At 33.4% G+C, this 9,569-nt stretch overlaps 1 protein-coding gene across 3 annotated transcripts; it reads left to right on the top strand.

Annotated features, from left to right (window-relative positions):
* The first annotated feature begins 194 nt into the window (after nucleotides 1-194).
* Nucleotides 195-9,343, top strand: LOC148606613 (uncharacterized). Of its 3 annotated transcripts, none has more exons than XM_088547169.1 (5): nucleotides 195-351; nucleotides 5,385-5,509; nucleotides 6,382-6,511; nucleotides 6,949-7,128; nucleotides 8,127-9,343. In XM_088547169.1, exons 1-5 carry the CDS (start codon nucleotides 342-344, stop codon nucleotides 8,432-8,434), a joined length of 753 nt encoding a protein of 250 aa, XP_088403295.1. In that variant the 5' UTR covers nucleotides 195-341; the 3' UTR covers nucleotides 8,435-9,343. The 3 variants fall into 3 exon arrangements, with proteins under 3 accessions (XP_088403295.1, XP_088403297.1, XP_088403296.1); XM_088547171.1 differs by lacking the exon at nucleotides 195-351 and adding an exon at nucleotides 829-4,365; XM_088547170.1 differs by lacking the exon at nucleotides 195-351 and adding an exon at nucleotides 829-902.
* The last annotated feature ends 226 nt before the right edge of the window (nucleotides 9,344-9,569 follow it).

Raw genomic sequence — 9,569 nt, forward strand, 5'->3', positions numbered from 1 at the left:
TAAAATCCCTTCGAAGAACTTTTCTGGGACGGAAGTGAATGTGAAAGTCGGCTTAAAATTGGTCTGGATGTTAATTTCTAGTGTATAATGTGAAATCCCAAATCAAATGTACATTATATATGATAGATTCTACTTCTGTTTCGATTGGAATAAAATATTTCTATTTTACTGAAGGAGTATCTGTTTCTCCCATTTTAAAACAATTCGTTTTTTTTTCATGTTCCTGAGATATTTGAGATATTTAGACGGACGGTGATACATCGATCTGAAATTTATTTACTTTTAAACTGAAGAGAAAGTACCTGAAACAAATAGATATATAAAGTGCTGATGTTACAAATATGTACAATGGTGAGTATGGAAAATTACTGAAGTAAGTTAAACAGCACTGGATAATTATAGCACTTTGCTGAAACTCTGTTTTGTCATCATTGTTCTTCTTAATCTTTGTCATCATTTAATTCTCAATTTTTCTCCAAAAACTTTCTTTTAGACCCCGTCCTCAATTACTATAAATCAGGAAAAACCAAACACGTAGACCACAAACTTTTATTATTTATGATTATATCCGGTTTACCTTCTTTGAAAAATAAAAGGGGTCACCAAAGGGGAAGAGTAAAAATAATACGTTATTAATTAACATATGACTAATTAAAATTTTAATATATGTTGTACAGTAAATACCTTTTTAACAAGCAATATAAATAAAAATCTTTCATTCACAAAAAAAAGAAAATATTACTGTGCTTTCATTACGAAAACAACGTTTTGAAATGGTTCGTTCCATTAATTATCTTCAAGCGCCTCATGATGCGCAACGTCTTGTGTAATACACAAAAAGAAAAAGAACGAACCATCCCAATCGTTTTCAGAGATAAAACTAAATACTGATTTTAACTAAGGTAGGTATGTTTATGGTTAACTATTCTCTACGTAATGCTTTAGTTATAGGAAATAAATACAATTTTAAGTTTTGTGAAAAATCAATAGCATTAGTCATCTTGGTATTTGTTGTTCATAACGTATAAATATTTTACGAAATAAACAATTTATCATAGTTTTGAAAACGTTTAACTTTTGATCGTAGTTGTAAAATTAAATGCGTATGAATTACATCTGAAATCAATAAGTTAAGTAATGATAATCAGAATTGAACGCGAAGAGATATTGATTTGTGTATTCCGCATATCGAATGTTAGCAATTACTGTCTCCTTTGTTATGTGAAAGAATAAGGGGGAGGGTAGGACGACAGGATAGGATAGATACAAGTTGGTTCACATTTCTAATCTTCAAAGTTAGTTTTTGCAGAGAAGAGTCGAGTAAAACTTACTATGCTTTTACTACTGCTGTGGGGTATTCATTTACGCCAATATTAACACTATGAAATGTAAAATCGAAGTAAGGATAATTGTTACACATCTCGATCTTAAAAATATTTTCATCGGTATGACTGTCCTTACCGAAGCTGGTTAGGGCTTCTTGAAAAAAAATGTGATGTTGTAATTAAGATATCCATAATTACAACAATATATTTTTAAGTGGCCCTATCCGGTTTCCGTACTCTCCTCAATAAACTTCTTGTTTAATTGTACACCACTTCCATCTTTATTAGATTAGATACCTCATTTAAATGATTTTTTTTTTATAAATTAGTGAATAGCTTTTTATTTTTATACCTTGAACAATACTTTTCCTATCCCATTTAAAATGGAGTGCACGTAAGCATGGTGAGAGGGTATTTTTCTCCCGACCACGTCTTAAGTATTTCTCGGTCTAAGAAGTGGCGCATGAAGGTGTAAACGCTGATATTTTATGGCATTTTCCAGGTATTTGTACCTCATGACCTCTAGAAACAACAAAATGTAAAGTTTGCGTTTCCTTTTTAAGATATTAATAGGTCTAATTTACTTGAAATGCATAATGGAAAAATGGCAGGAAGATTTTTCCAGCACATTTTCCCAATATAAGCAGTCAAAAAATAACTATGTCATAGATGCTTCACGTTCAATTCCAAACAGCTTTTCGGTCGTTTCTAGATGTATTGAATGTATTTGAGGCATAAAAGACAAATTTTAGAAAAAATGCCTGATTCTTATTTCTGTTAATAGATGAAGGTAGCGAAGCCCAACTTTCGGGTTACCTCTGTGGTTTTATGTCTGTTAGTAGATGAAGGTAGCGAAGCCCAACCTTCGGGATACCTAACCGAAGAACTCAGAGGATGCCCTACTAGCGGCTGGGCTACTCTGTTGGCGCTCTGGCCTACTCCCAGACCCCACGTGGGTCCGAGAGCGTTTCCCCACTCTAACTTTTTTTTAGAAGTACGTCAACGTGTAGAGTGTATGGTACTCAATAGATTTACTGCATTACCGCCCAAATGTCAAATTTCACAGTAACTTCAAGAATATATTTGTGACACATATTATACTTCTGAAAGTACTTATTGACACGAATGGACCCATCCCATACTGCTTAAATTAGGTTGGGAATGAACTGTTTTACCCCATTTAGCTTTCGACTAAAATTTAAATACGGTTTACTTTTACAAATTGCCTACTCGTATGTACATGATCAGTCAATGCATTCCTAGTTTTTAAATGTAGCGATTTGGACAAATTTAAAATGTATTTGAAAATAGTATTTAAAATCCCTGCACGTACGAATTTACTCTTGATATTTAAGCGAAATTGTCAACCACATGGTACATTTGACACGAAAACAAACTTAAATGAAAGATTCAGTTATGGATCTAAGGGGTCCGGGGCTTGCAGCCCCCTTTTTGAAAATTTGTTAACTGTGTGCAAAAATGAGGTAATCAGGATTCATAGAAAAAAAATCATATTACATTAAATTAAACCGTCAATGAAATGCAATGAAGTTTAATTACTTGGCTCTGTTTCTCTGACACAACCTCCCATTGCGAGACATCTATCTTTTTGTTAAACAAGAGAAAAATGAGTCATTGTTGTAGACAATTGGATCTACTCAGCCTTTCTCTTTACCAAGTAGAATAAAAGCTTCGCTGAGCGCAGCATGATACATCCGCAGTCAGTTGACGCAGTGCAGGCAAGTGTGGACACAATATTAGTTTTTGACACACTTAAACGCAGAGATTTACAGATTGGAAACATTAATGCACAATATCTTGAAATTGAAAAAGTTAAAGAAGGTAAAAAGCTCTGCTTTCATGGTGCCTTTATGGATCACTTTGTATCTCAAAAAAGTGAATAATAGAGTAAATTTGCTTACATACTTCATAAACCCTTTGTAAAGGGGAACAATTTACAAAGAAAACCATTAAAATAAGATGAAAAAGAAATATTTCGTCTTCTAAAAAAATATGCTTTTTACACCTTTTACCCCTTGTTATTCAAAAACGATGAGAGAAATATTCAAATGAAGATAGAAATGCAGTTATGGACTTCCAGAAGAAATAAAATATAAAAATATTCAAAATCGGGCTAAAGTTTTTTAACAGTTGATTTTTTGGGGTGTGTGGCTTGACCCCTATGACCAGTGTTCTAGGATTTTTCAGAAATTGAGGTTTCCTCGGGAAAAATCCTTATAAAATCAACTACCCACAGTCAATGACTGCTTTCCTAACAAAACAAATCCTTACAGCATATGAATTTTTCAACTTGCCACGGGAAAGTGTAACTAAGTACCTAACTTTCCCTGACCCAAATTTCACTTGCCCCAGGTAACGGGAAATAGGAATCCTAGACCACTGTGTGACTCGATAACCGTTAGAGATACCATTAATTTGACTGAAGCATACAAACTGGGATTGTCATATAAAAAATATAAATCAAACCAAATATAAAAAAAAAATGATTTTTAGGGCGTGGCCCCATCTTGGTCCAATATAGACTGAAAATGCTATATGCTATTTATAATTTTATTAATATTCGTAACACCGAATTCATTACAAACAAATTAAAGCAAAACTTGTCAAAATGGAATGAAAAATAAACCTTCTACGTCAATTTTAAATAAACACATATATTATTCCTTTTGGTCCCTTTTTGCAGAACGGTATATGCTGGTGTCCCCCATTTTAAAGAGGAAGCATCCTCTAGCAGCAAGTAACAAAATATCAAAATTTCAAGACATTTAGTTTTCTTAAACTAAAGTTATCGCACGTAAACAAAGAATTTACAACGACGATGATAGCATCAGAACAAGATACGAACGTATTTTCCACAATGGCGGTCGTATAAAATCGTTGATTTAATTTCTGTGTATTAATTATAGTGGAAATGGCCGAGTAGTTTTGATTGTGTGATAGAAACTTACCTCAATCTTAAATCTTAGATATTTTTTTGCTTTAATTTAGATATTTACTATAATCTGAGGTCCAAATGAAGGTAGTTATTAATCAGTTAAAAGGGCAAAATAACTTGTTTTGTCTTCAAAAGAGTCTTAAAACCCATCAGCAAAAAAAAGAAAAAAAGAAACTCAGTTTTGAAAAAGTTGAAGGGTGAAAAACATTGTTCAAAGAGGCAATCCTGCTAAGTACAAAAAAAAAATAATGAAATAACAGTATATTTGGTAGGAGCTCTACTTGGTCTGTTTTTCTTCCTTAAAACTGATCATTTGATATCATTTCAATATGCTTTGTAAGTCTTAACATGCAAAATGCATCATGATCAGTTACTCTATTCATATAATAATGGAGGAGTGATAATTTGCTAAAGGAAATTGCATAATATTTTCAGATTATATAAATGAAAAATAAAGGGTGATTTCACTCATTTGACTAGTTCTTATATGGGGCTCATCTTATATCAACTTAGTTATCTTTGTGATAACAGCTTAGCTTACTTGTTATCACAAGTTCACAGCTTAGCTTACTTGTTATCACAAGTTTACAGCTTAGCTTAATTGTTATCACAAGTTTACAATTTTGTTGCTTTTGTTACTTTGTATGTATGATTTTAGTTACTTTGTGTTCTTTGTTGTGTTTGTCTGTTTTCCATGTCTGGTTTTTGTCCCTGGATTACATTCTTTTGATTTTCACTAGAATCTAGGTTCTCTTTATTTGTTATATAATAGTTGTCGATAAACTGGTCAATATCCTGATATTTAGACTAACCAGAGGACAGTGGTATTGACTAAGACCGCGCTGTAGGCGAGGTCATTATCGCTGTCGCAGTCAATACCACTGTCCTACGGGCAGTCTAAATGTCACGATGTTGACCAGTTTATAAACAACTATTATGATTATTTCAGTGAGGTACCATATCCTCATTTTTTTTCTGAAAGCCATGCAAAAAAAAAAAAACAAACAAAAACAAACAAAAACACAAACAAAACAAACAAAAAAAAGCGCGGGCAAACTTTCTTATGAGCAACAAGAACAGTAAGCAGATTTTGTTTCTTGCAGATTTAACTATGTCAGGATATGCCCTTTTGATCCTCAGTTTGACAAGTGGTCTTCTGATTTTGGTTGCCCTGGTAACGCCGGGATGGTTTGGTTTTGATGTGAACTCCAGAGACACCGAGATAAAGGTAAAATAATCTCTTTTGGTTAGAGGCTTGTATGTGCAATTCCGAAAGTTTGGTGAAAAGTGTATTTGAATCTAAAGTTAAAAGTTGAAGTGTTTTATAATTGAAAATTTATCATGTCAGTCTTCTTTATTTGCTTGTATGATCGCTTGTCTGAACATATTTGTAAACGTGTGATAAAAAGAAATAAACGATTGTGCTATTTGCAGAAGTGGAATCAATTTATGTTCTTCAATTTCCTGTTCTAATTTCTTTGCATACGAAGATATTCGATATGTTTGCCAAAACTTTGTATGCACTACATGTACCAAAAGTTATACGAGAACCTTCACCACTAATCTTACTAACAACACAAGTATTTCTGATTGAGAAAAAAAAAACTTGGCATTTTGGTGTTGGTCAGCAAGAGTTATGTCTATTGGGAAAACAGGATTTTCTCTATTTATTTATAAATTAATTTGAAGTCAATACTGTATTCTGATTGGTTAAAATAATTTTCTTATTTCTCAATGGATAAAAAAAAATATTGACAGTTATTTTCAGTTAAATTCAGAGCTACCTTTCTCATGTTTAAAGATAAAAATTTGTTTTAAAATTAATTTATAAGAATTGGCAATGATAAAAATTTTGTTTATTGAAAAATGACATAAATTTTCCATGTGCATATTTTGTTTTTTGTTCTTCGCGCAATAAACAATATGCACATGGAAAATTTATTTTTCAATAGACAAAATTTATATTATTGCCAATTATTAATTGAACAACAAACACTTTCGACATGTACAAGGTTGTATGATACACGAGAAATTAATAATGCTACGCATCAGACCACGTTTAATTAAAACACATGTGACAGGTCAATTATTTCCTTTCAGATGTCAATGAGCATATTTTACAGTAAAGTCTGTGTGACAAGTGATCTGTTGGACACGGTGACCTGCCTTACCATGTCGAATGCAGAGGCCATGAATAAACATGCCTCTGCATCCAGCATGTCGAATTATGGTAAGAAGAGTCGATGAACATACTTGGAGCATGCTCCAATGTACACTTCCGCGAAGACCTTTTTTGTTCTATCCAAGCCCTACCTCGCGGGAGTATATGTGAGGTTTTCACTCTGACCCACATTAATTTGAATCCTTGACCCTTTACGGATCCCGAGTTTTAGGTAAGGGGCCCCAAAAACAATATCTTGACGGGACGACCGGTGATCCGAATTTGCTAGGGGGTTTGGAAATTTTGAAATATTAAACATCAAATTTTGTATTCTGAGGGTATCTTGAACAATTTTCCACAATTTAAATAAAAAAATTGCAATTTTCTAAGGTGCCCCCTTGATCCGCCACTGTTGACTTCACCATGTTTTTATTATCCGTGAATTTCGCCCCCTTACACGTTTCAGCCGCAGACTTATATAACCTACATTTGTATTTTGTTTTTAGATTCTTTGAGGTTTACTGAGTTCATGGTAGAAGCATCAGTTTCGTTAATTGGGATTGGCATAGGTACGGTATTGACCGCTTTATTTGCTGTATCAAATATCAACCGGGGACGGAGTAATCTCCCCTTACAGTCATCTTCTTCCAGAGGAACAGCGGGGTTGGTGTTCATTATCATTGGAGGTAAGGGTTTGGTACAGATGTATGTTAGAATATGACTGGTCTTTGAGTAGCAGTGTTGCAGAATTGTTTTCGATAAAACGAATTTAATTTTGTAAAAAACATTTTTAAGTAAAGGAGCTAAATGACCTTCAATCTAAAACCAATAAATGAAGTTCGATCTAAAACCAATAACAGAAAAGAATCAGAAACAAAATCTTACAACAAAACTACAGGAACGAACATAATGATTGCTGTACCGAACCACGTTCTGACTGATAAGCTTGTGTTATATTGCAGGTGAGGGTGCAGGGGGTTGGCACCCGCTTTTTATTGGAAAATATGTCATTTTCTTGTGTAATATTGACAAAAAGTGGCACATAATGTCCTAGTACCCATTTTGCTGAGTAACCACGGCTGGTACTCCTCTTTTCAAAGTGTCTGAATCCTCCCATTTATTGACAGAGGGCTAAATTATATTGGAACAAACACGAACGGAGGTAACATGTTTCTTGGTAATTAGACATATTTCACTGTTTCCATAACTGGTACCATCCATCATTGGAATAAGTAAATCACGTTCTAGTATATATATTCTGTATCACCGCTTTGGTTCTCCCATGGTAGCATGTATGCCTCGAGTGTGCATTGGAGGTCGTGGGTTTGATCCCCAGTCGAATCGTTCGAAAGACTTCAAAAATTGCTTTTCTCCATCGAGTTCGAGTGACGGCTGGTTGGGCATGGTGTTAGAATAATATGTCCGAGGGAGGGTGACATGCCTTCTTGTGGGGCTGTTGTTTATGTGAGCTAGCGTAATAAAGATCTGTCTCAGTATGTCTGAATAGTGCATAGCAAGGTCTGTTAAATTGACTAGGGTCAATCAACCACTTTGTGTTAATGTTGGTACTTTTGACCATATAGATTTGTGGATGGTATACTAGAGTTCTGTTATTGGGAAAGCAAGTATATTCATTTGTGAAAAACAAAGGCAGTTCTTAAATTTTATGATTTTTCTCTTTTAGGAATCTGTGGAGGAATCGTGTGTATCGAAACTATCATTGCACATGCCAGAATAAACGAAGCCATGGACATGGCTGAATCGTTTCAAGCGACAGTAGACATGAACAAAACTTTCCCATACTCCATCGTGATCATGTCGTTCGGACTCTTTGTGGAATTGGTTGCTGTTTGTGTCCATATTGCCTGCTTAAGATCAAAAGGACGAGCTGATGCCGCAGGGATAATTCTTACTCCCTCCGTAAACGCACCAACAGTCATCGTCCAGAGTTCAACAACAAGATCTGCAGTTCCATATTCACAGTTTGCATAATTTTGCAAATGCATTATATATACTTCTCAAAACCTGTTTTGGCTTGATTAGTTTTTGTAAAATATTTTGTAGTTGTATATATCTCAATATTGACTAAGATTTAAGAGAATATAATGGCTTTTGATACAAAATATGAAGGATTTGAATAACATAAAAAATATGAATATATTTGCATAAATGTTACATAATTTCTCTAATCACTCTATTGATAACATAAAGAAATTCAAAAGTTGACATTTGCAATGATTTTCCATACTTCATCATGTCTTTAATTATATCAAAGACATGATGTGTCTTGTTACAAAATGGTAAAATCTATCGGTTACTTAAGTAGTAGTCTGTGTAAGAATCTTGCAAAATCTGAAAAATGTAATAATCCCAAAAAGGCTACATGTACTTATTTTTATTTTTGCAATTATTTTTATTTTGGCAATTAATTTGTTTTATGTGTGTATATTATGAAATGTGTAATTATTCATTCTAATCTGTCTGCTCATAGAAGATAATCGACATTGAAAGTCCAATAGATTCTATTGTATTTGAGTGTCATTTACAGAGTTGCCTCCCTTAATTGTGAAGTCTAGGGTGCATTCAGTATAATTTTTATCTCCTAAGAACACCGGTTATATGAAAAACCAAATATTAATTTCTGTTTACTATGGCGATTCTAACAAAATATAAAAAAAGTAATAATATGCAGGCTTTTCATCCATGAATCACATTTTACATGATTCTTAACTTGATTACTACTTAAATGTTCGAAGGGGACGTTACGTTTTTAATTCAGTAATGATCTGTACCGAATTGAAGACTTATGGATATGTCCTATGGAGAATGAAGCCTTCATTGAATATGTTTTTTTCCTTTTCATTGTATTTATGTTTTTTTTAATTAAAAATAGTATTTGCATGTAAGTATTTTTATACACCAAAACAAACTCTTTATTTGCTTAACTTTGCTAAACTGATTGTCATCGACACATATGTCTAGTATTGTAGTCTCCCTGTACGCCACACACATGATTATCTTTCGCTTTAATGTTCAATCCGGAATTTATCATACTGATTATTTTTTTTACAGTGTACTTACTTCAGACTTAGCCTATTTCAGATTTTTAACGCCTTTTAAAAATCCT

This window comes from Perna viridis, chromosome 9 (genome assembly GCF_037379345.1).
Source record: "Perna viridis isolate PV_CMFRI_1.1 ecotype Kerala chromosome 9, ASM3737934v1, whole genome shotgun sequence".
Lineage (NCBI taxonomy): Eukaryota > Metazoa > Mollusca > Bivalvia > Mytilida > Mytilidae > Perna > Perna viridis.